Source organism: Entelurus aequoreus, linkage group LG16, assembly GCF_033978785.1.
Source record: "Entelurus aequoreus isolate RoL-2023_Sb linkage group LG16, RoL_Eaeq_v1.1, whole genome shotgun sequence".
NCBI classification, from domain to species: Eukaryota; Metazoa; Chordata; class Actinopteri; order Syngnathiformes; family Syngnathidae; genus Entelurus; species Entelurus aequoreus.
Window position 1 is genome coordinate 26091833 of NC_084746.1, and position 26050 is coordinate 26117882.

Consider the following 26050-nt stretch of genomic DNA (forward strand, 5'->3'; position numbering starts at 1 on the left):
GACAGGTCAGCTGTAAAACTACAATGCTGCTATAGTGGTACTGTTTGACATTTAATGGAACACATTTATGTTCCCCTTATTGAATAGTTTAACTTGGTCAGTCACATAATGTTTAGCAATATAAATGACACAGATTAAATATCAACATCTTAACATATTGCGAAAAATACCCAAAAGATGACAATACGTCCACGTGGCAGCGTTATAGTGTGTTGTTATGTTGATCTCCTGCCAGAGGAGGCGCTGTTGGCACCGTCGTGGCGCCGCCGCCACACCGTAGAAGAAGATATTTTGTAACTCAAAGATGGCGCAACCCGGCGTTTTACTCGTGCGTTTGAGAGCGCTGTGTCGTCTCAGCAAATGTCTTCAAACGGGACGACCAACGGCGTCAAACTGGGGCAGGCACATGCGGTGGTGTCGGACACCAACCGCGAGCTGCAGGGGTTATAGCACGTCACATATCCAATATAAACAAGGTGAGTGAGAGGGGCATGCTAGCTACCATCTGATAGCTTCACATGTCAAGGGCATCATCGCAACTTCATTTGCGTGACGTAATGTTTTCTGACGTCATCTGTATGACTTTCTGTTTACTCATTAGGGAACATTAACTCCAACTTGCTGGATGAGTTTCCGGACCCCAAATGTCTCCTACATAACACGGTTTCTCGCTCATTGGGACTCAACGACCTGTCTCAGCTCATCCAGTACACCTGCACCGAGGACCCGGGCGTCAAGGCAAGAACGCTAACCACAACTTGACCTGTTGAATTGTCGCGTTACATGTGGTGTTGCTTTGTTGTGCAGAAAGCCACTGTTACCGTACACTGGCCCAGCAAGTTTGAGAAAGAAGGTTTTGCCTCCAAGAAAGCAGATGCAGAGAGATTTGCTGCGGCTGCTGCTTGCCAACAGCTCAAAGTAAGATTTGATCAAGTGTTCACCTTATAGCATACTTGCCAACCTTGAGACCTCTGAATTCGTGAGATGGCGGCGGGTTTGAGGTGCAGGCATCATACCCCTTCCCCTTCGAGCTGTCCTGGATGAAATAAAATTATTTTTTCCAATCATTTTGGAACTTGGAAGTAGGGCTGGGCAATATGGCCTTTTATTAATATCTCGATATTTTTGGGCCATGACACGATATATATCGCAATATTTTGCCTTAGCCTTGAATGAACACTTGATGCATATAATCACACCAGTAGGATGATTCAATGCGTCTACATTAAAACATTCTTGTTCATACTGCATTAATATATGCTCATTTTAAACTTTCATGCAGAGAATTTAGCAAAACTGTATTTATTAAACAGTTATTAAGCAGTGGCACAAACATTCATGTCATTTCCAAAACAGAAAGTGCAAGATTGTCAGAGACATTTTAAAACTAGCTATTAGTGCACTTTTGTGCATGATGTCACTAAGATGACATATCAAAACAACACTAAATTAAAGTGCACTTTTTGTACAGAACGCCACTACAATAGTTTAAAACAAATAAAGTGCACTTTTGTGCATGATGTCACACAAGATATTTCAAAAACTGTCAAATAAAAATGAGCTGCATAATAGGAACTCAAATAGTGTATGTCCTTCGTTCTGTGGTAGGTTCCTGCGGACGTTATCGCCTTTGTCTTCTTTTTTTTTCATACAGTGTTGATCTGGAAATAGTTGCTTCTGCATTTGGTGGGTGTGGCACCGAACGGAGACGTTGACCTGGAGAGTTTCAAGCACTCTTTATTCTCTAGCGGGTGACTTTTCAAATGATGCTACAAATTAGAAGTGCTGCTACTTTTTGTAGCAACGCTTTTGCCGCATAATTGTTCAACATATTCCTGCTTGAAGCCAAACCACCGCCAGACGATGGACCCCGTGCTGTTTTTCTTGGGAATTAATTCTTCCTCCATTTGTTACCAGATTCGCACCTTCTCTCTCTTGTATTACCACTCACAGCTAATGTTACCCGTGTAGCTACCTCTCTGCTTGGGGAGGGTGTGTGACGTTGCACGCGTGATGTATGTAAGAAGGTGCGCTTGTTTTTTAAGTCTCTGTGAGAAGGAGAGACAAGAAAGAGTGGGAAACGCATGTAGTGTAATACCCGCAGCTAAAAGCAACTGTGTGAGAACATATACTCGAATACCACGATATAGTAATTTTCTATATCGCACAGAGACAAACCCGCGATATATTGATATATCGCCCAGCCCTACTTGAAAGCGTATTTCTTCTTCTTACTCGTCGTTGCCATGTCTCTTCTTCGTTCTTCTGCTTCGTCTCCTTCTTGTTGTGTGTGCAGTTGTGCACTGAGCTCCAAAAGCTGTAGATGTTATTGTAGCGTCCCGGAAGAGTTAGTGCTGCAAGGGGTTCTGGGTATTTGTTCTGTTGTGTTTATGTTGTGTGACGGTGCGGATGTTTTCCCGAAATGTGTTTGTCATTCTTGTTTGGTGTGGGTTGACAGCGTGGCGCATATTAGTAACAGTGTTAAAGTTGTTTATACGGTCACCGTCAGTGTGACCTGTATGGCTGTTGAGTAGTGATGGGTTGATGAGGCGTCATGAAGCGTTTCAACACATTGCAAAACTGTATTGATACTGTGTCACTAAATACTGACATCTGCTGGACATTAAAAATCCCTACAGGCAACCTATGTACCGACTCAACTGACATTGATTTTATGACCTAGTATATACAATAATATAAACCAAGTCATTGTATTTCATTTAGGATTTATTTCATATCTTCATTTAAATAAAAATATATTTTTTGTCTTTTTTAGATACAGTCAATAAATAATGTGAACATGTATCATAACATGGAAATCTAAGAGAAAGTGTTGTGAATGAGGATGCTTGTGGACTGGGAATTATTTATTTTTATTTTTTTACACATTTTTATTTAAAAAAAACAGTTTTTCTAACGTATTAAATTTTAGACGATTTGTCTTCTTAGTTATTATTTCTCCGGCTGTAGAAAAGACCCGCTCACAGGGCACAGAGGAGGCGTCAGTGCGACACAGTTTGCGTATCGGTCACGTGACCGAAACAGCTCATGATCGGTCACGTGACTTTCTAAAAGTGGTACGGGCACCGACACAGGGTTTTGCTCTATGAGCTCGACACATGCGCCGATGCATCTGTGTTGCCGGACCCATCACTACTGTTGAGCAAGTATGCTTGGCATTCACTTGTGTGTGTGTGGGGGTGTGTGTGTGTGTGTGTGCTTGAAATTAACGTCATTAAAACAGTTAAAAGATCATACGTGTCAGCATTTCTTGACATCTTCGCGTAAAGACCATTGTTAAACCCGTCCAACGCTACATTATTATGTGACTGGGACGGCACGCTGTTTATATGGAGGAAAAGCGGACACCTGGACAGCATAAGGCTGTTAAGGGGTGAAGGTTTCAGGTGAGAGAGGACGCCAGAGGCACTGCCTTTAAGGCACGCCCCCAATATTGTTGTCCGTGTGGAAATCGGGAGAATGGGTGCCCCGGGAGATTTTCGGGAGGGGCACTGAAATTCGGGAGTCTCCCGGGAAAATCGGGAGGTTTGGCAAGTATGCCTAATAGCGCCGTCACCATTAACTTTCACGTTCCTGCACAGGAAATTGGTGTGATCGGCCCAAATAATCAGCTCCCCAGAAGGAGCTTCGGCAGATGGAGAGGAGTGAAATCAGCTCTCTGTGATGTCAATGAAGACCCCCGGACTGGATGGGTCCAAGATTCTACAACAGAATTGGCGCCACCTCTCCCCGAAAGCACGTCTGATTTTGCCGAAGCTCTTTCTCTCTTCCCTTCTCCCGTAGGGCTGTTAAACAAGGTGGTGCAGGTGGCCACTGGCCGTAACAGCAGCAAAGTATGTAGCATCCTAGCCAGCCATCCGGCTTATGAATGCTGTGTTACTCGTTATATTTTGTTGAAAGGAGCAGATAGAGTACAACACAGGAGGAGGGAAGCTCAAAAGTTGTGAGCTGACCCTGCGCTGGCCGCAGGAAATGACTTTCACAGCGAGGGCGAGCAACAAGGCTGAAGCAAAGAAACGGGCAGCGGCTCTTGCCTGCGTGCGACTGAAGGTGAGGAGCCCCGGTGTTCTCTCACGTTTGATGGAACTGTAGATTGCATCACATGTCATCCTGTGTAGGAGCTCAAGCTTCTAGATGGGAACAACAAACCACTCACTCATGCCGGGTACCACAGGGGGAAGGTGAGGGAAGCGGCAGAGAGTGGGCGGCGTCCTCTTCAGGTGCAAGTCCCGGACTACCTGAAGGAACGTATGAGAGAATATCTCGCACAGGTATGTTGAAGATAGTTGTTTATTTCCACTGCAACGATAGCAGCCCCAATATTTTGTCAGGACCAGCAGAGTGGAAAATTAAGTAGACTTTATATGCTTAATTGTGATTCATTGTATCCATTAAACCAGTGGTCCCCGGGCCACGGCCCGGTACCGGTCCGTGAGATCGATTGGTACAAGGCCGCACAATAAATAGTTATTTCTCTATTTAGAAAATTATTTCATTTTGAAAAATGACCAGATTCTCTGGCCCTAGTGTGTGAATGTGAGTGTGAATGTTGTCTGTCTATCAGTGTTGGCCCTGTTGGCCCTGTGATGAGGTGGCGACTTGTCCAGGGTGTACCCCGCCTTCCGCCCGATTGTAGCTGAGATAGGCTCCAGCGACCCCGAAGGGAATATCCATCCATCTTCTTCCGCTTATCCGAGGTCGGGTCGCGGGGGCAGCAGCCTAAGCAGGGAAGCCCAGACTTCCCTCTCCCCAGCCACTTCGTCCAGCTCCTCCCGGGGGATCCCGAGGCGTTCCCAGGCCAGCCGGGAGACATAGTCTTCCCAACGTGTCCTGGGTCTTCCCCGTGGCCTCCTACCGGTCGGACGTGCCCTAAACACCTCCCTAGGGAGGCGTTCGGGTGGCATCCTGACCAGATGCCCGAACCACCTCATCTGGCTCCTCTCGATGTGGAGGAGCAGCGGCTTTACTTTGAGCTCCCCCCGGACGGCAGAGCTTCTCACCCTATCTCTAAGGGAGAGCCCCGCCACCCGGCTGAGGAAACTCATTTCGGCCGCTTGTACCCGTGATCTTGTTCTTTCAGTCATAACCCAAAGCTCATGACCATAGGTGAGGATGGGAACGTAGATCGACCGGTAAATTGAGAGCTTTGCCTTCCGGCTCAGCTCCTTCTTCACCACAAGGGATCGATACGGCGTCTGCATTACTGAAGACGCCGCACCGATCCGCCTGTCGATCTCAGGATCCACTCTTCCCTCACTCGTGAACAAGACTCCGAGGTACTTGAACTCCTCCACTTGGGGCAGGGTCTCCTCCGCAACCCGGAGATGGCACTCCACCCTTTTCCGGGTGAGAACCATGGACTCGGACTTGGAGGTGCTGATTCTCATCCCAGTCGCTTCACACTCAGCTGCGAACCGATCCTGGCCAGATGAAGCCATCAGGACCACATCATCTGCAAAAAGCAGAGACCTAATCCTGCAGCCACCAAACCAGATCCCCTCGACGCCTTGACTGCGCCTAGAAATTCCGTCCATAAAAGTTATGAACAGAATCGGTGACAAAGGGCAGCCTTGGCGGAGTCCAACCCTCACTGGAAACGTGTCCGACTTACTGCCGGCAATGCGGACCAAGCTCTGGCACTGATCATACAGGGAGCGGACCGCCACAATCAGACAGTCCGATACCCCATACTCTCTGAGCACTCCCCACAGGACTTCCCGAGGGACACGGTCGAATGCCTTCTCCAAGTCCACAAAACACATGTAGACTGGTTGGGCAAACTCCCATGCACCCTCAAGGACCCTGCCGAGAGTATAGAGCTGGTCCACAGTTCCACGACCAGGACGAAAACCACACTGTTCCTCCTGAAGGGAATAAGCGGTAGAAAATGGATGGATGGACCAGATTTTCTCGATTATATCTTGGTAACTCGAGCGCAAAAATTTAACCCAGCTAGCAAAATGAGTAAAAAACAGATGTCTTTGGAAAGTTTCTTTGTGAAGGGGAAAAGGCACAGTAAAGAGAGAGAAGAACAGCCTACGACTTCCAACAAAAAGAGAGCTTTTAACAGACAATACCAGGAGTCCTACTTGAAATAATGTTACCCGTGTAGCTACCTCTCTGCTTGGGGAGGGTGTGTGACGTTGCACGCGTGATGTATGTAAGAAGGTGCGCTTGTTTTTTAAGTCTCTGTGAGAAGGAGAGACAAGAAAGAGTGGGAAACGCATGTAGTGTAATACCCGCAGCTAAAAGCAACTGTGTGAGAACATATACTCGAATACCACGATATAGTCATTTTCTATATCGCACAGAGACAAACCCGCGATATATTGATATATCGCCCAGCCCTACTTGAAAGCGTATTTCTTCTTCTTACTCGTCGTTGCCATGTCTCTTCTTCGTTCTTCTGCTTCGTCTCCTTCTTGTTGTGTGTGCAGTTGTGCACTGAGCTCCAAAAGCTGCAGATGTTATTGTAGCGTCCCGGAAGAGTTAGTGCTGCAAGGGGTTCTGGGTATTTGTTCTGTTGTGTTTATGTTGTGTTACGGTGCGGATGTTTTCCCGAAATGTGTTTGTCATTCTTGTTTGGTGTGGGTTGACAGCGTGGCGCATATTAGTAACAGTGTTAAAGTTGTTTATACGGTCACCGTCAGTGTGACCTGTATGGCTGTTGAGTAGTGATGGGTTGATGAGGCGTCATGAAGCGTTTCAACACATTGCAAAACTGTATTGATACTGTGTCACTAAATACTGACATCTGCTGGACATTAAAAATCCCTACAGGCAACCTATGTACCGACTCAACTGACATTGATTTTATGACCTAGTATATACAATAATATAAACCAAGTCATTGTATTTCATTTAGGATTTATTTCATATCTTCATTTAAATAAAAATATATTTTTTATCTTTTTTAGATACAGTCAATAAATAATGTGAACATGTATCATAACATGGAAATCTAAGAGAAAGTGTTGTGAATGAGGATGCTTGTGGACTGGGAATTATTTATTTTTATTTTTTTACACATTTTTATTTAAAAAAAACAGTTTTTCTAACGTATTAAATTTTAGACGATTTCTCTTTTTAGTTATTATTTCTCCGGCTGTAGAAAAGACCCGCTCACAGGGCACAGAGGAGGCGTCAGTGCGACACAGTTTGCGTATCGGTCACGTGACCGAAACAGCTCATGATCGGTCACGTGACTTTCTAAAAGTGGTACGGGCACCGACACAGGGTTTTGCTCTATGAGCTCGACACATGCGCCGATGCATCTGTGTTGCCGGACCCATCACTACTGTTGAGCAAGTATGCATGGCATTCACTTGTGTGTGTGTGTGTGTGTGTGCTTGAAATTAACGTCATTAAAACAGTTAAAAGATCATACGTGTCAGCATTTCTTGACATCTTCGCGTAAAGACCATTGTTAAACCCGTCCAACGCTACATTATTATGTGACTGGGACGGCACGCTGTTTATATGGAGGAAAAGCGGACACCTGGACAGCATAAGGCTGTTAAGGGGTAAAGGTTTCAGGTGAGAGAGGACGCCAAAGGCACTGCCTTTAAAGGGAAACTTCGGTTTTTTTCAACCTGGGCCCTGTTTTCATAATTTTTTCTGTATATGTGAGTGCTGGATAAAACATTTTTTGAGGTCGCGCCAGTATTGAGCAGGGCAGGCAGCCTCCAGCCCAGCTAACGCTCGTACACAGGGCAACTGGCTCTCGTCAAAATTCGGCCTATAAACATGCATTTTTTTCACACTGACAGGCTCAGATAGTTACAATGAGTGTCCGACAACATACTAGAAAGGAGAAATTAACGTATGTCTCTACCTTTAGCTGGAGATCGCTGTGTGTTGTGAGCTGTGTCCAAATCTCACCACGCTACAAATCTCGTTCCGAAATCTCGCGATAACTCGCGACAAAACACCGGTGGAAAAACAGTTACCTGACTGAGGTGAAGAGAGATGACTGAAGTGATTTTCTGCCTCCACTATAAAACTAAAATAACAGTCTTCGGTAATCCAACAGAAAATCACTTCAGTCATCTCTCTTCACCTCAGTCAGGTAACTGTTTTTCCACCGGTGTTTTGTCGCGAGTTATCGCGAGATTTCGGAACGAGATTTGTAGCGTGGTGAGATTTGGACACAGCTCACAACACACAGCGATCTCCAGCTAAAGGTAGAGACATACGTTAATTTCTCCTTTCTAGTATGTTGTCGGACACTCATTGTAACTATCTGAGCCTGTCAGTGTGAAAAAAATGCATGTTTATAGGCCGAATTTTGACGAGAGCCAGTTGCCCTGTGTACGAGCGTTAGCTGGGCTGGAGGCTGCCTGCCCTGCTCAATACTGGCGCGACCTCAAAAAATATTTTATCCAGCACTCACATATACAGAAAAAATTATGAAAACAGGGCCCAGGTTGAAAAAAACCGAAGTTTCCCTTTAAGGCACGCCCCCAATATTGTTGTCCGTGTGGAAATCGGGAGAATGGGTGCCCCGGGAGATTTTCGGGAGGGGCACTGAAATTCGGGAGTCTCCCGGGAAAATCGGGAGGTTTGGCAAGTATGCCTAATAGCGCCGTCACCATTAACTATCACGTTCCTGCACAGGAAATTGGTGTGATCGGCCCAAATAATCATCTCCCCAGAAGGAGCTCCGGCAGATGGAGAGGAGTGAAATCAGCTCTCTGTGATGTCAATGAAGACCCCCGGACTGGATGGGAAGCTCTTTCTCTCTTCCCTTCTCCCGTAGGGCTGTTAAACAAGGTGGTGCAGGTGGCCACTGGCCATAACACCAGCAAAGTATGTAGCATTCCTAGCCAGCCATCCGGCTTATGAATGCTGTGTTACTCGTTATATTTTGTTGAAAGGAGCAGATAGAGTACAACACAGGAGGAGGGAAGCTCAAAAGTTGTGAGCTGACCCTGCGCTGGCCGCAGGAAATGACTTTCACAGCGAGGGCGAGCAACAAGGCTGAAGCAAAGAAACGGGCAGCGGCTCTTGCCTGCGTACGACTGAAGGTGAGGAGCCCCGGTGTTCTCTCACGTTTGATGGAACTGTAGATTGCATCACATGTCATCCTGTGTAGGAGCTCAAGCTTCTAGATGGGAACAACAAACCACTCACTCATGCCGGGTACCACAGGGGGAAGGTGAGGGAAGCGGCAGAGAGTGGGCGGCGTCCTCTTCAGGTGCAAGTCCCGGACTACCTGAAGGAACGTATGAGAGAATATCTCGCACAGGTATGTTGAAGATAGTTTTTTATTTCCACTGCAACGATAGCAGCTCCAATATTTTGTCAGTACCAGCAGAGTGGAAAATTAAGTAGACTTTATATGCTTAATTGTGATTCATTGTATCCATTAAATCAGTGGTCCCCGGGCCACGGCCCGGTACCGGTCCGTGGATCGATTGGTACAAGGCCGCACAATAAATAATTAGTTATTTCTCTATTTAGAAAATTATTTCATTTTGAAAAATGACCAGATTCTCTGGCCCTAGTGTGTGAATGTGAGTGTGAATGTTGTCTGTCTATCAGTGTTGGCCCTGTTGGCCCTGTGATGAGGTGGCGACTTGTCCAGGGTGTACCCCGCCTTCCGCCCGATTGTAGCTGAGATAGGCTCCAGCGACCCCGAAGGGAATATCCATCCATCTTCTTCCGCTTATCCGAGGTCGGGTCGCGGGGGCAGCAGGGAAGCCCAGACTTCCCTCTCCCCAGCCACTTCGTCCAGCTCCTCCCGGGGGATCCCGAGGCGTTCCCAGGCCAGCCGGGAGACATAGTCTTCCCAACGTGTCCTGGGTCTTCCCCGTGGCCTCCTACCGGTCGGACGTGCCCTAAACACCTCCCTAGGGAGGCGTTCGGGTGGCATCCTGACCAGATGCCCGAACCACCTCATCTGTCTCCTCTCGATGTGGAGGAGCAGCGGCTTTACTTTGAGCTCCCCCCGGACGGCAGAGCTTCTCACCCTATCTCTAAGGGAGAGCCCCGCCACCCGGCTGAGGAAACTCATTTCGGCCGCTTGTACCCGTGATCTTGTTCTTTCAGTCATAACCCAAAGCTCATGACCATAGGTGAGGATGGGAACGTAGATCGACCGGTAAATTGAGAGCTTTGCCTTCCGGCTCAGCTCCTTCTTCACCACAAGGGATCGATACGGCGTCTGCATTACTGAAGACGCCGCACCGATCCGCCTGTCGATCTCACGATCCACTCTTCCCTCACTCGTGAACAAGACTCCGAGGTACTTGAACTCCTCCACTTGGGGCAGGGTCTCCTCCGCAACCCGGAGATGGCACTCCACCCTTTTCCGGGTGAGAACCATGGACTCGGACTTGGAGGTGCTGATTCTCATCCCAGTCGCTTCACACTCAGCTGCGAACCGATCCAGTGAGAGCTGAAGATCCTGGCCAGATGAAGCCATCAGGACCACATCATCTGCAAAAAGCAGAGACCTAATCCTGCAGCCACCAAACCAGATCCCCTCGACGCCTTGACTGCGCCTAGAAATTCCGTCCATAAAAGTTATGAACAGAATCGGTGACAAAGGGCAGCCTTGGCGGAGTCCAACCCTCACTGGAAACGTGTCCGACTTACTGCCGGCAATGCGGACCAAGCTCTGGCACTGATCATACAGGGAGCGGACCGCCACAATCAGACAGTCCGATACCCCATACTCTCTGAGCACTCCCCACAGGACTTCCCGAGGGACACGGTCGAATGCCTTCTCCAAGTCCACAAAACACATGTAGACTGGTTGGGCAAACTCCCATGCACCCTCAAGGACCCTGCCGAGAGTATAGAGCTGGTCCACAGTTCCACGACCAGGACGAAAACCACACTGTTCCTCCTGAAGGGAATAAGCGGTAGAAAATGGATGGATGGACCAGATTTTCTCGATTATATCTTGGTAACTCGAGCGCAAAAATTTAACCCAGCTAGCAAAATGAGTAAAAAACAGATGTCTTTGGAAAGTTTCTTTGTGAAGGGGAAAAGGCACAGTAAAGAGAGAGAAGAACAGCCTACGACTTCCAACAAAAAGAGAGCTTTTAACAGACAATACCAGGAGTCCTACTTGAAATATGGATTTATCGCAACAGGTGATTCCCACGCACCAAGCCCGCTCTGCATAATATGCGGCGACCGTCTCTCAAACATTAGCGGGGATTTTGTGTGAGACTGAGCCTGCGCCTTCATTCACCAAGCTGGTGCACGATCACCTAAAAGAGTTTGAGCGCTACTTCCCAACTTCAAAGGCCCCCGAACTGCCAAGGAATGGATCAGCGACCCATTTGTCAACAAACCAGGTGAATCCAGCGTGTCTGTGCAAGAAGAAGATCAACTGCTGGAGATCGCAAATGACGGCAGCCTTAAAAGTGTGTTTGAGACAACAATGTTCTGAATTAAAGCCATGGCACAATACCCTGAGATCGCCACCACAGCACTGAAAACCCTGTCGCCATTTCCAACATCCTATCTGTGTGAAGCGGAATTTTCTGCAGTGACAGCCACCAAAACAAAACAACGGAGCAGACTAGACATAAGCAACACACTTCGGGTGTATTTGTCTCCCATTACCACCAGTTAGGACTGTCTCGTTGCAGAGAAACAAGCTCAGGGTTCCCATTGATTTAGCGTTAATGTGAGTTAAAATTCTCATGCACTTTATATTCGTTTTTAATGTTGTATCTGCATCTTATTTTGAAGGCACATAAACGTTACCATAACAACCAAAATCAGCGAGGTTAGGGCAGCGGTCGCCAACCGAGGGAAGTGAGGGAGAGGAGGAGAGCTTGTGAGTCTCGGGCACACAAACATGCAGGAGGCTTATCTGACGGTTCAAACTGGTAACTTTATTTCAGGTGTTGAAAAATAACATTCGTAAAGAAAGAAGTGTGGAATTGCTGGTTCTTGTCATTTATATATTTTTCCACGTGATTTATTTATTTATGTAATGGGCTGAGTACACAGTGGATTCACGTTTATTATTATTATTAACCAATTCAGTCAGCCATTAAGAATATTATGCTATACTTTCAGCTATTTTTGGAGATTGACATCACTAGAGTAACACTTCTGCACTCTGACCATGTTATCAGATCAGTCATACTAGAAACATGCAAAAAATGGAAAGAGATGTTGTGTTTATCATTCACAATCCTTAGGTAAGTCAAGAACAGATGTGCTTCGCTTTATTTAAGCATTCGAAATCGAAGATTAATAGATTACAATTGAGTCAACAGATTGAAAGTCCTCTGCTGTGCTCTCTAAAAAACATCTAGAAAGCGCGAATGATACTCCATTTACATATAACGACCTAATTATTAACCAAATATGAGTGATATTGTTATTATGAGGACCAACGCAGACGGACTATTTTAGCCGCGCGTTGATAGCGGTGAGCTAATGTTAGTTTACGCTGCTGTTGTTGACACACTATAAACCGACCGCTTCTTCTACTTGTACTGCTCAAATATCTAAAAGTAAATTCTAAATTATAATTCATGCATCTCTCACCTGGTAGTAGACAAATATGGCCATGGTTTGACAGGTTGGTCAACTTTCACATCCCCGCAAGATGGCGAAAAAGACCTCAAAAGACGATTCCTGCGGGAACTTCTTTTTAACCCTCCGTGAGGATTGTGATTAATTCTTCATCTAAACGGGATTATGTGAGCGCCCCGTCGGTCGGCATCCCAGCAAGAAATATTAGTGTTTGTTTTATTATGGTTTAAAATTGTTAGTTTGTATGTTTAGCACTGAGCAATGCTGCGGATGCTAGTGTCACAATAAAGTTGCATCCGCCGGGTCGCATTCGGCTTCTAAAACTTATTGCTCATCCTTTTTGTGTTCAAAAATATAAGGTCCTGGATTATAACTTTTCCCAAAGTAATCGTTGTTGGCTCTCACAAAGTCTGCTTGATTAGCATTGTTCTTGATTGGGAAGGGATCTTTGGTTCCTAATGCGACGTCACGCAATCACTAACTAGCTTCTTCTATCTCTGAAAATAGCTTGGGAACCTTTATGAGATCTACATTACTTTGATCAAATGTATTTATTTGCGAACTTTGAAGTGTGTGTGTGTGTGTGTGTGTGTGTGTGTGTGTGTGTGTGTGTGTGTGTGTGTGTGTGTGTGTGTGTGTGTGTGTGTGTGTGTGTGTGTGTGTGTGTGTGTGTGTGTGTGTGTGTGTGTGTGTGTGTGTGTGTGTGTGTGTGTGTGTGTGTGTGTGTGTGAGATAATAGCTTCAATATGTTTTTGTGATGTCTTCTTGGCAGTACCCAGTAGATGCAGAGGTGCAGAAACTCTGTGAGGAAGAGAGAGAAGAGCATGTAGCAGAAGAGGAAGACAACTTGGCGATAGACGCCATCACAGGAAAGCCATACAGGGAGCTGTCTCCACAGGAGGTCCAGTACCTCAACAACCGCCTGCAGGACAAGTGGAAGAGCGCCTCCCCCGGGCTGAGCGTGGCGCTGCCAGTCGACAGCCATCGGCAGCGTGTCATCTCGGCCGTGCAGTCTTCCAGGGTGGTAGTGATTGCCGGAGAGACCGGATGCGGCAAAACCACACGGATCCCACGATTCCTCCTGGAGGAGCGTGTGATGGCAGGGCAGGGGGCCCAGTGCAACATCTTGGTGACACAACCTCGCCGGATCAGTGCTGTGTCGGTCGCCCATCGCGTTGTCCAGGAGATGGGCCCTGATCTCCAACGCTCTGTGGGATACCAGGTAGGTAGTAATTTACATCCTTCCCTATGATTTTAATATGGGTTTTTACATGTTTCTGGAGTGAATACTTAAAATAATTTTATTTCTATCTGATTATTAAATTATTTCAATTACTCTCTCCATCATGCTTTTGCTGATGGAATAAATTAATAACTACACAGAGAAGAAGCCGCCATTGATGACTGTTGCCTATTGTGAATTTATAAAGGCATGGAACGTCAATGTTTTCACATTCACAAGCTTTTTCACTCTTTTAGCCTAATGTAAGTTAGCGTGGCTGGCAAACGTTACAAACTAACATGTAATATATTATATAACATATGCAGAATTTGGGGAATTTTCTCTGGCCCTACCTGGGTGAGTCAGCATCTGGAACCACATCAGCCTGAAGGGCTAGATTCATACCCCCTAGTCCTCGTTATGCCAACTACTCCTATATGCAAAGAGTAATCGGGACACCACTACCCTCATGCGCAAAATGTAGGGATACTCGGGCTAAAAAGTAGCACGATGGGTGTATTGGGACTGGCCCTAAATTAACCAGATCACTCCATCTTGCCTCAATTGTCCCAATTAATCTGTAATCAATACACATTATCCCATTTCATAGGTGAGACTGGAAAGCAGACCACCAGAACAGAGCGCTGGAGCCTTGCTCTTCCTTACAGTCGGCGTCCTGCTGAGGAAACTGCGGTCCAACCCCACTCTGAAGGGAATAAGCCACGTGGTGGTGGACGAGGTGCACGAGCGTGATGTCAACACAGACCTGCTGCTGGCACTGTTGCGCTCTAGTATGGAAAAAAACCCTGACCTGCGCGTGGTGCTCATGAGCGCCACTGGAGACAACCAGCGGCTGGCTCACTATTTCGGGGACTGTGTTATTGTGAAGGTTCCTGGATTCATGCATCCTGTTCAAGAGAAATATTTGGAGGACCTCCTAAGAGAAATGGGGCGCCGCTTGCCTGTTAAAAAGAGCAATGAGGCCTCTCCAGATCTGGATCTTGTTGCTGATGTCATTGAACACATTGACAGACATGGACAACCAGGTACCAAAGTCACTCTCTGGCTTTCCGCTTGAATTAAAATTTTAGATAACAACTGTGCGCCCTTCTATAGGTGCAGTGTTGTGTTTCCTGCCCGGGTGGCAGGACATTAGGACCGTTCAGCAGCTGCTTGAGATGAAACCGCACTTTTCCTTTGGCTCTCAGATGATCCTGCCGCGTAAGACCACAAATATCTGTCTTTGAAAACACACATTTTAATGACCTCCCGTTAATATTTTTTTGTTTCAGTGCACTCTAGTTTGTCAGTGGCAGATCAGCAGGCGGTGTTCCATCACCCCCAAGAGGGCCGAAGGAAAATTGTTCTGGCCACCAATATAGCCGAGACCTCCATCACCATAGATGATATTGTGCATGTTGTGGATGCAGGAACCCACAAAGAGCATAGTTACGACCCACGCACTAAAGTAAAGCCTACAAAAATGCATGGCTGTTTTGGACCTTGCTGGGTTCATTTCGTAAAATAACTCTTCTTGATTACCCTCTAGGTGTCTTGTCTGGACACGGTGTGGATATCTCAATCCAATGTCACCCAAAGAAAAGGAAGAGCGGGGCGCTGTCAACCGGGGCAATCGTATCATCTGTTCCCACGAAAACATCTGGACTCTATGACCCTTTTCCCCATTCCGGAGATCCTGCGCATCCCCCTGGAGAGCTTGGTGGTTCAGGCCAAGATTCACAGTCCAAAATGCAAGGTACCTGAAGAGACTTGTTAATTTATTTTTTTTAAATACCGTTAGCCCATCATGGACACTGATTGATGCATCTTATTGTGTCTTTGGAGGCTGTAGACTTCTTGTCGCAAGTGTTAGACAGCCCAGAGAAGGGAGCGGTGGCAGACGCTGTCCAAACTCTGCAAGACATCGGTAAGTGCTAACGATTGTTTTGTGTCATTAATATCCATCTGAATTATACTTGAGTTAAAAGTTTTTAAGTTGAAATTATTTTTTTCTGTTTCAGTGTAAAAAAAAATATATGAATAAATTTAGAATTAAAAAATCCAAGTAGATTAACTAAAAATAATGCATATTTGAAAATAAAACAAGAAACATATTTCTAATGAGAAGCAATTCATTATTACATTAAAAAGACCTTTATGACAAAATAAATCTGTAAAAAAGATGTAATTTAAGAAAAAAACATTAATACCGAGTCATACCAAAGACTATAAAAAAAAATGGGACCCATTACCTCCCTGCTTGGCACTCAGCATCAAGGGTTATAATTGGGGGTTAAATCACCAAAAATGATTCCCGGGCGTGGCACCGCTGCTGCCCACTGCTTCCCTCACCTCCCAGGGGGTGAACAAGGGGATGGGTCAAATGCAGAGGACAAATTTCACCACACCTAGTGTGTGTGACAATCATTGGTACTTTAACTTTAACTTTAATAGTCAGATCTTATTGATGGAAAAAAATCTTTGAGCTTTACCGTATTTCCCAAGCTATAGAGCGCACTGTTTTTTTAAAGGGGAAGTACTTTTTATTTTATTTTGCCTCACGTTCACAATCATGAGAGACAAGAAGTATTTTTTAATTTTTATTTTTTTACAATTTTAAAGATAAAAAACGCTTGAAAGACAAGGCTAACTGGAGTCACCGTTGTAGCCTCCATAGCCCTCTAAAACAATTTCAAAACCCTTCAGCATTGTTTTACACAGTGCAAGTCTATAACACACGTTTCTAACAATATGTAACATGTTTGATATGTACTGTATTTGGATTATTTTGATCATTTCCGGGAATTATTTTTATACGTGCATTGATTTCTGTTTCCATAGCAGCGTAGTGTGACTTCTGACAACGTGTGTGTTCCTACTTCTGGAATCAAAACACTAAGTGTTTTTTCTAATAATGGCAGAATTTGTAACAGACAACAAAGACAACTATTTTTGGACAAATGAGGATTTATAACCTTGTACTTTTAAAGCTAAATGTACTGCTGCTTATAGAAGCAAGCACGAAGGACGAACAACTGTCCATCGAGTGAGTCGCTTTAAAACCGGTCATGATACACGCAGCACACCATGTGTGTTAGTACCACTAAAGTATGCTGTCTGGCTACCTTAGCTGTGTACAAACCATGAAATGTGGGCTAATACTTTACAGATACTGTAATATGATTGTTCATGTTTTTCAGTCAGTACAAATTAGTGTTGCATCACAGTGGTGTGGTAAAAGCTAACTTAACTCTTGCTGTAATTAGCTTTTACATCTAATACCGTAGCACGTCGATGTGTTACTACGATGGAAAAAGAGTTCCTCAGTGTTCACTCTTACAATAACAATGTCGCTACAGCTTGGTTACGGAACGTAAGTTAAATTTTTGTGACGGTTTTTGAATGCATTTTAAAAGTGATTTAGAGGTAGAATTGATTTTTCTCATTAGCTGCATTGCTAATGCTTATGTATATGTTAAAAAGCCTAAAAAACCCATTTGTCTTCTTGTCTCTCATGATGATTGTGAACCATGGGCAAAATTCTAAATAAAGTGCAGTTCCCCTTTTAAGCCGCACCTACCGAATTTGAAAAGAAAAAATATTTTTACATATTATCTGCAGGGCAGCATGGTGCACTAATAGCTAGTTTTAAAATGTCTCTGACAATCTTGCACTTTCTGTTTTGGAAAAGACATGAATGTTCGTGCCACTGCTTAATAACTGTTTAATAAATACAGTTTTGGTAAATTGATTTAGTTGTGATTTCCCTATCTGCATGAAAGTTTAAAATAAGCATATATTAATCAAGTATGAACAAGAATGTTTTAATGTAGACACATAGAATCATCATACTGCTGCGATTATATGCATCAAGTGTTCATTCAAGGCTAAGGCAAAATATCGAGATATATATCGTGTATCGTGACATGGCCTGAAAATATCTAGATATTAATAAAAGGCCATATCGCCCAGCCCTACCTGCTTATAGTCCGGAAAATATGGTAAGTACTTTAGATTAAAAAGTGCAACATTTTAGATTGTAAAATATCATGAACACAATAATTTTTTCAATTTGTATAATTATTTAAAGGTGTGATAAATGATCCTTGAGTCCCTTAAAAGCGAACCAAAACACGGTTTATAAATGGACGAAAAAGCCCAAATACGTAGAAACTTATTTAAAACTGTTCTTTCATGTTTTCTCTTCAGGAGTTCTTGACGGGTCCGAAACGCTGACACCTTTAGGAGAGCGTGTGGCCTCCATGTCATGTGACCCACGTCTGGGCAAAGTTCTGGTCCTGAGCACAATGTTCAGATGCGTCCTACCCATGTTGTCTATAGCCGCCTGTCTGACCCGGGATCCTTTCTACAACAGCCTGCAAAACCGATCGTTGGTCACCGAGGTGAGGTTCACAGGGAGACATCCAACCTCATAAACATTGTTGTCTTTGTCTACTACTCAATTGGTTTGGTTCTTATCAGGCCAAAGCCAAACTGAGCGGCTCCAGCTGTAGCGACTACTTGGTGTTCAGCCGAGCCGTGTTGGGATGGAGAAGGCTTCAGCAAGAGGGCGACCGCAAGGAAAGCGACAATTATCTAGAAATGAACATCTTATCAAGGCCCAGCCTCCGATTCATCAATGGTCAGTAAAAAACATGCGGCATACAGACACGCACATACACAAAAGGTTGCATTAAATGTTCTGTTATCTGTGCTGCAGGCTTGATTTCTCAGTTCAGCGACAACCTCCGCGAGGCTCAGCTGGTGTCCCATAGTAACGAGTGTCAGCGTTACTCTTCGCGCCTCAACGAGCACAGCAAGCAGGAGCAGCTTCTGAAAGCGCTGCTGCTGGCTGGACTCTACCCCAACCTCATCCAGGTACCCACAACCTTGTAGAATCAAATCATATCCTACTTAATTGCCTTAAATGCAAATAACGAACAAATATGAATAGAAGTGTTTGGGCTATGTGTGAACATGCATTTTTTAAATAGAGGCTGTCACGTGCATTTCTTAACTGTAAAGGGACCTATTACTGCCCAATTTCCAGAGCTTCCTGATCTGTCAGCGCATGCGCCACAAGTCAGCCACTTCTGTTCCCTACTTCACGGCAATTTTTGTGGGGGCCCAAACTTTTTGCCTCCAAGGGCCAAAGTGAAAATGTGCCAAACACGGCGATCTTAAGTGTACAGCGGCACAATAAGTAGTTCAATCCCATACCGCCATTATTTAAGGTGGTGGAGATCATCACATTTGATAGATGGCAACTTGTTAGCCTTGCAGACATCTAATCAATGGTTGCGTGAGCTTAAGCGTATGAATATGTCGTAAACTTTGGCGGACCAAACGAAACGACTTGGCGGGCCAGTGTTGACCCGCAGGCCCAACTTTGGGCACGTAATTTAAAAACACATTAAAAATAAATTTTATCCATCTACATTGTTCATTATTGAAATTTGAAGCTGCCCTTTTCATTTTAGCTTTGCAACTTGGGTGACATATTTAAGGGTTACATAGCCATAACCAAATAAGCCTCTTTTTCCGAGTTGAGGTACCCTTATATTATTTTTCCCAAATAATTTTCAAAGTCCAAACACTTTAATTGCACATATGTTGGTATTGTTGTAATATTCTCTACAACTCAAAGTCATAATACCGCAGTAGCGCGGCAGAAAGTCCATGCTATGTTTGCAGCTGATGGATCAGGCAGTGCCAATTAGTTACATAACGAAAGCTATTCCTGGAAAAGGCACAATGACATAGCTAATCAAGCATAAAGGCAATAGAACTTCTTGTGAAGTTAGCTTACTGTACTACTTTATGTCACAATTGTTTGTACCGTTAAATAATAGACCAAAAAACAGACCAATTTAAAAATAAAACTTGAAAGACGATAGCTGCTTACACTGTGATGTCAGGCGAAAGTTGCAAGCCAAAAATAAACAACTTAGTGCGGTTTAGTGGTATTTAAAAACGGTTATTGACAAAATGCAGAATTAAGTGTAAAATGTGTACTTTGAAGGTGAAGAAGGGCGTTGTGGTCAAAGGGGGGCGCTTCCGTCCCAACCGCCTGTCTTTCCACACGCTTAGTGGCCCAGTCCTGCTTCACCGTTCCTCCGTGAACAGGTGAGACATGCTCTTAAAGAAATTTGGAACTAAATGTTCCATTCCCTAACATGTTTTTTGTGGGTTTTTAGAGGAAACGAGGAGCTGCCTTGTCGATGGCTCACCTTCTTTGGCGCCATCAAGTCCAGCGACTGCGTTTTCATTCGCGACTCGTCCGCGGTGCATCCACTCGCCCTGTTAATGCTCACAGATTGTGACATCAATGAGACAGGTAAGCGCAGCTTGAATGCCATCCTCTTATCAATTTTCTCGTAAATATGTTTTGTTTTTTTCTACGTGGCAGTAAGTGGAAACACAGTGGAGGTGTCCTTCCATGGGCGCTCGCTCGTGCGCTGTCAGCTGGCGGCCGACACGTGGGAGCTTCTGTGGGAGCTGCGCACGTCTATTCAGGCCATGCTCCTGCGCAACCTCAGCAACCCCAGGAACGCAGCCACCCACCAGGACCAGGACGGCAAGCTTGTCTCACTGCTGGTAGATCTGCTCAACGACACCGACCAGACCGCGTGGGCTCATAATGACAGCAGCGACACCGAGGTGGACTGAGGACGGACAGGCAACAGAAGGTGACGTCGTCGTATTTATGGAGCTCTTGAGATAATGCAAGTACCCTTTTGGATGAATACTTAAAATATTGAACTATTCAGGGCTCCACATTGTCCAGTCTGGGGAAAAAAATCATGAACTTGTTATGCAACCCCATATGTATTGCTTTATTAGAAGCAGAAGTGTGTTGATGTTCATTTGTAAATAAAATTACATCTGACTGACCTAATATTGTTTATATTTGATGATTTAGATATAATCGCTTCATTATGTACACTGAAACAGTTAGAGCTAATGCCAGTGTACCACGATAATAATCTTATTAATACCTCTCTTACAGTGGGAATCATTAAAAAATCTGTTTTATTAGCTAACATTTTAATCATATTAAGTCTTCTCCACAGGACTGCACTCGTCTTGCAGGCTGTGTGACAGGGGTCCCTGAAAACTATGATAACTGGACATAACTGACTCAAAATAATTTTAGTATCTGAAATACAGAACTACAAGATATTGTTAAAATAACATAATTTGTGTCAAACTGTAGTCTTAAATCTGCCTGTGCAAATCATCCATAATAGCTAATTATTTAGCAGACCGATGCTAGCTACTAAATAAACACAGCGGTCATCTGACTGTAATGATATGAAAACCTCAAAAAAATTCACATACACTTTTTATAATTCAAATACATTTCTTAAACTCAGTCGAAATTACTTTTGCACCAACTGCAAATCGTAACATGGGCAGAAGCGGTTGTGACACTTAAAGTAAAAGGTTTCAAAATAAGAGTCCACGTAAACATCTATTATTGGCGGTCCAGATTTATTCATAGCAGGCCACCACAAACAAACACTGATATTCTTGTTTTGGGTCTATAGACGATAGCAGCTTTTTGCTTAATTTGACTGATTCTTACAATCTCTGATGAGATCAGTAAATACTGAAGGGACATCTTTTTAAGTGGGGTTGGAGATATTCTTAGTGGGATTGGCACTGACCCCGAGGGGGGTTGCCAAACCACACATCATAAGTTGTGTGCCTTTGACTCATTGGGTGTTTCGGCCTTTTATCACAATACATCCTCGTCCAAGGCTGACCCTCCACAGGTTGATCAGGCCTGGGTATGTGTTTACTAGTGTCTCCCTGTGGTCTTTTCGCAGCCCATACAGTCTCTTTCCGACAATGGCAATATCTTTGATGCCTTCCATTTGGCCTGGCCTTTGATACCCACTTCCTGTAGGAGCCTTGTGGTGGAGCTGGCTACAAAGCCTCTGCAGCCAACCTCTACTGGGCGCACCTCGCTTCTCTGTTTCGGCCGCTAAGTTGGCAAAGCCTTTTCCTTTGGTATGCCTCGTCAATGGCATCTTCCCAAGGGACCGCCAACTCAACGATGAGGACACTTGATAAGCATTGGACCAGAGGACCAAGTCTGGCCGCATGTTGGTCACTACGACTTCGGTTGGGAATGTAAGACTCTGGCTTGTCCACTTGCATTTCCCAATCTCTCGCAGCGTTGTGTGCATGAGTTGTTACCGTGTTTATCTCCTTCCGAATGAAGGAGGATGTTAACTGTGTCCTGAGTACTTATGGGCAAGGCATTGGTGGTTACCCTCTTCTGCTCGAGTTCTGCGACCAAGTACCTCAACACTTGGTTGTGGCGCCAAACCACAGTTTAAATATGATATTTAAACTGTGGTAGTATGCAGGCTCCATCTCGTGGTACGCCAAAGAATCACTTGAATAAAATATTTGTATTTTCTTATATTCAAACAGTGGTATTGTTCAAACTGTAATGTCACAGTGGCCAAAAATAAGAAAATGTTAATTTAAACCTCTGCCTTGTTTTATTGAACACTTAAGTTTACTACGCTAATGTATTTAATGTTGGTTATTATGGTAGTACTAGGGGCGCCAAGTTTTTTTCTAAAGTGGTACTTGCTGGGGTGTCATTACATTTTTGGTTGATTTACTTTTAATTTGCCTGTATTTTTTTATAAACCCCTGCAATTTTTCACACATTTAGGCGTTTTTATATACACATGAACATATTAATCGAGGCAGAAGACTTCTTTCAGTCAGTACACAGAAGCTCTTTTAAGTAGGCCACACCGGAAGCTCTTTTAAGTAGGCCACACCGGTTTAGTCACCTGTCCCTCTAATAAGTACCCACCTCCATTGTTGCTGTGCCAATCATATGGCTCTGTCAGGTGGTTCCCCTGTGATTGGATAAGAGCTCATTCTCAGTTAGCAGCTAGTTAATGGTTAAGAGTTTGGATCAGAAATTTGTTTTCCAACACAAGGGACGGCGTGGCAAAGTTGGTAGAGTGGCCGTGCCAGCAATCGGAGTGTTGCTGGTTACAGGGGTTCAATCCCCACCTTCTACCATCCTAGTCACGTCCGTTGTGTCCTTGGGCAAGACACTTCACCCTTGCTCCTGATGGCTGCTGGTTAGCGCCTTGCATGGCAGCTCCCGCCATCAGTGTGTGAATGTGTGTGTGAATGGATGAATGTGGAAATACTGTCAAAGCGCTTTGAGTACCTTGAAGGTAGAAAAGCGCTATACAAGTATAACCCATTTATCATTTATAACAAAAAAGCACAAGCATCTTTTAGTGCCAGTTCAATTTAAAAAAAATGTTTACAAGATTTATTAGTAGGGGGTCCCCGCTCCATCCCTGCCTTAGTTTGGGGGTCCTTAGCCTGGAAAACAATGAATACCCCTGCTCTAGACTGTGCAAGTGCACCTAATGTTGTGTACAGACATCGATTTTTTTTTTAAAGGTTAAATTCAGGAAAAGTCCTTCATGAACTGTAAGTGAAAGCCACTCATGCGTCTCAGAAGTTCCTCCATTGTGTCTTCAGGGGTCAGGATGCAAAATCTGTCCAAACAGACCAAAGCATTGATAATGGAATTTAACATTCGTTTCTACTGAGTGTGTGCTCAATGTGACAATAAGTTTACATTAAAATACTTTATAATGACCTAATATGATAGATGCCTTCTTTTTGTCCGTACATACATCCTGGACTAACTAACACGCCCGCGTCCTCTAACAGTTTCACACAGTAGAACGTGTCAGGCTCCATCCCTACTTCCTGGGGGAGAAAAACGTGTGTAAATAATAAAGTGTAGGTGATTTAAAAAAAAAAAAAAAAGTGTGTTTGTGAGACCTTGGCTTTCTGGATGGCTTTTGATGATAGATGCACTCTGGGGAAGGCAAATGCACCTCCTTTTATGGGCTGGCAGTTGAAACCTTCCAGCTGGTTTAGAACCTTCTCCACTTTCTTCATGTTACCAAGCCAGGTGCTGCTTAGGTGTCTGATCTCCTGGAGGAGAATGTGTATTAGAAGAACCAAGGCCCCAGGCTTTGTGTGGCCCTAAAAGAGACTTTTGTTGTTGCCCCATTTTGGTCTTGTATATTACTTACTTATTAGCATTGTTAGATTCTAAAGGGTCCCCACCTCATCACAAACGTCATCACCCCACGTACATGCTCTAAAAATGAATTGCTGACTCAATTTGGTTGAAACATTGTAACATCTCCAATATTCGTCAGTTTTAATAATTGTACAAACTGTCAATATACACTTAAATATCCATCCATCCATCCATTTTCTACCGCTTATTCCCTTCGGGGTTGCGGGGGGCGCTGGAGCCTAACTCGGCTACAATCGGGCAGAAGGCGGGGTACACCCTGGACAAGTCGCCACCTCATCGCAGGGCCAACACAGATAGACAGACAACATTCACACTCACATTCACACACTAGGGCCAATTTAGTGTTGCCAATCAACCTATCCCCAGGTGCATGTCTTTGGAGGTGGGAGGAAGCCGGAGTACCCGGAGGGAACCCACACAATCACGGGGAGAACATGCAAACTCCACACAGAAAGATCCCGAGGCCGGGATTGATCTCACGACTACTCAGGACCTTCGTATTGTGAGGCAGACGCACTAACCCCTCTTCCACCGTGCTGCCCACACAGTTAAATATCCATCCATCTATTTTCTACCGCTTGTCCCTCTCTGGGTTGCGGGGGTGGCTGGAGCCTATCCCATCCAGCGCCGTTTATATGATTATACTTCTTTCAAGTTTTACCTCACTTCATTGTTGGTGCATCTAAACAGGGTCAAACCTCCTCTGTCTAGTCCTAGTGACGCTACTGTTTCGAACTTTAATCAAGGTTCCATGAATGCAGCACAAATATCTTCAATAAGATCCAAAAGTAAAACGTAAACATAACTTTGCCCGATGCTGCCACAAATAGTTTGAATATATTTCTACCTTTCTTCTATCCCCTCATCCTGATGACCTGTTCGAAATAAACTCAAACTCAAACTCAACCTTACATCGTCTGTATTGAGTAATTTTGCTACTACTCGAAGAGACTAACCTTTTTGCAGTTTTGCAAATTGCAAGTGAGTGTAGGTAGTGTTATACATTCCTAATTTGATTCAAACAACCTTATTGTTGAACTTTGACTGCAAATTTGAATTTGTCAGCACTTAAAAGATGTCGTAATTTATAACTGACAGATTTAAATGAAAGAAAAAAAAATCTTAAACTTTTCAAAGGCCAATGCCATGATCATGTGCCCCTCCTAGTGGTTGTGGTTCTAAACAACCGCATAGCACAGGGATATCCAACTAAGTTGTTTTGGGGACCACATTTCCAGATAGCCTAAGACCAGAGGGCCAGATTTCTTCACTATTATTCTTATTTTGTAAATTCCAGAGAATCCACGTCAGTAGACATTACATTTTATTTTGTCAGAGTTACAGGAGTGAATTTAAGGACCTTCTTCAAAAAAAGCTAGTCAAAGATCATATTTATGACATCAAAAATGGGAGTCTCTCACAAGTTTTTTGAACCAGTTGAATAGCCCAAATGATTAAAAAAACGAGATGACCTAAAATGGAACCTTGAGGAACACCACTAGTATAACTTAAGAAGTTGAATAAATGACTACTGAAGTAAACAAGCTACAGCAACACCTTAGTTACATACATCACATTACACAAAAAATGGAAAAGAGAGGACTTCAAGGGGTGTCTTGAGTAAAGCCTCTGTTATGTAAATCACAGGTTTAGACCCCAGTGTTGTGTTTGCTAGCAAGCTTAAAATGTCAATGCAGTCCAAGTTCCTCCATAAAACAGGAGCGCTCTAGTGTTTTGGAATTTTGCTGCAAAAATGTTTGTCTCCAAAGGTGTAAACTGAACTCGGTGGTCCAGTATGGTGTCATTTCCTGGCCGCATTTGGCCGCCAGTTGAACAGCCCTAGAATAGTGTTTATGCAGTGATGTTTTCAAGTGACCGTAAGTCTTGAACTATACAAAGTATTTCAATGGTTGGAATCTGCGCTTTTTCATGATATACTAGTTACTATGGTAATCTACGTCACAGCAGCTCAGACGAGGCACCAAGCACTGTGGGTGGTGAGCGTTTCCACAGAGTGTTTCCAGAGCAGCCACCCTGAAATGCAGGTGTCAGGGACAGATGCAGAAGGAGATTTTTACAACAAAGTTCTAAAGCTTAGTGATATATCAGATTGTAGGGGTTTTTGGGGGGTTTTTTTACCCTTCGCGTTCATATTTTGCCGTGTTTGTTGCATTTTTGTTGCGTTTAGC

At 44.3% G+C, this 26050-nt stretch overlaps 2 protein-coding genes across 2 annotated transcripts in view; one reads left to right on the plus strand and one right to left on the minus strand.

The window, feature by feature from the left end:
- The first annotated feature begins 248 nt into the window (after window positions 1-248).
- dhx30 (DEAH (Asp-Glu-Ala-His) box helicase 30) lies at window positions 249-20648 on the plus strand. The gene is made up of 21 exons (XM_062022480.1): window positions 249-476; window positions 602-738; window positions 808-918; window positions 3603-3854; window positions 3922-4071; window positions 4140-4292; window positions 8638-8829; window positions 8898-9047; window positions 9116-9268; window positions 13301-13750; window positions 14361-14796; window positions 14867-14971; window positions 15043-15218; window positions 15300-15506; window positions 15596-15677; window positions 17960-18153; window positions 18233-18392; window positions 18471-18628; window positions 19773-19876; window positions 19948-20087; window positions 20160-20648. The coding sequence occupies exons 1-21, from the start codon at window positions 305-307 to the stop codon at window positions 20417-20419; spliced, it is 3942 nt and encodes a 1313-aa protein (XP_061878464.1). The 5' UTR covers window positions 249-304; the 3' UTR covers window positions 20420-20648.
- A 2012-nt stretch (window positions 20649-22660) lies between these two features.
- Window positions 22661-26050, minus strand: part of LOC133630763 (alanine aminotransferase 2-like) — a 31985-nt gene continuing 28595 nt past the window's right edge. Inside the window, exons 9-11 of the mRNA XM_062022481.1 lie at window positions 23594-23749; window positions 23406-23518; window positions 22661-23301 (exon numbers count right to left, since the gene is read on the minus strand). Coding sequence (XP_061878465.1) covers window positions 23211-23301; window positions 23406-23518; window positions 23594-23749 — 360 coding nt within the window. The 3' untranslated portion in view covers window positions 22661-23210. The remainder of the gene's footprint in view (window positions 23302-23405; window positions 23519-23593; window positions 23750-26050) is intronic.

Bases quoted from the DNA above. Each gene is read 5' to 3' on its own strand.
- dhx30 (XM_062022480.1), top strand. From the start codon at position 305: ATGGCGCAACCCGGCGTTTTACTCGTGCGTTTGAGAGCGCTGTGTCGT. The intron at 18,393-18,470 runs GTCAGTAAAAAA...TCTGTGCTGCAG, and splicing joins CAGCCTCCGATTCATCAATG to GCTTGATTTCTCAGTTCAGC. The intron at 19,877-19,947 runs GTGAGACATGCT...GTGGGTTTTTAG, and splicing joins CACCGTTCCTCCGTGAACAG to AGGAAACGAGGAGCTGCCTT.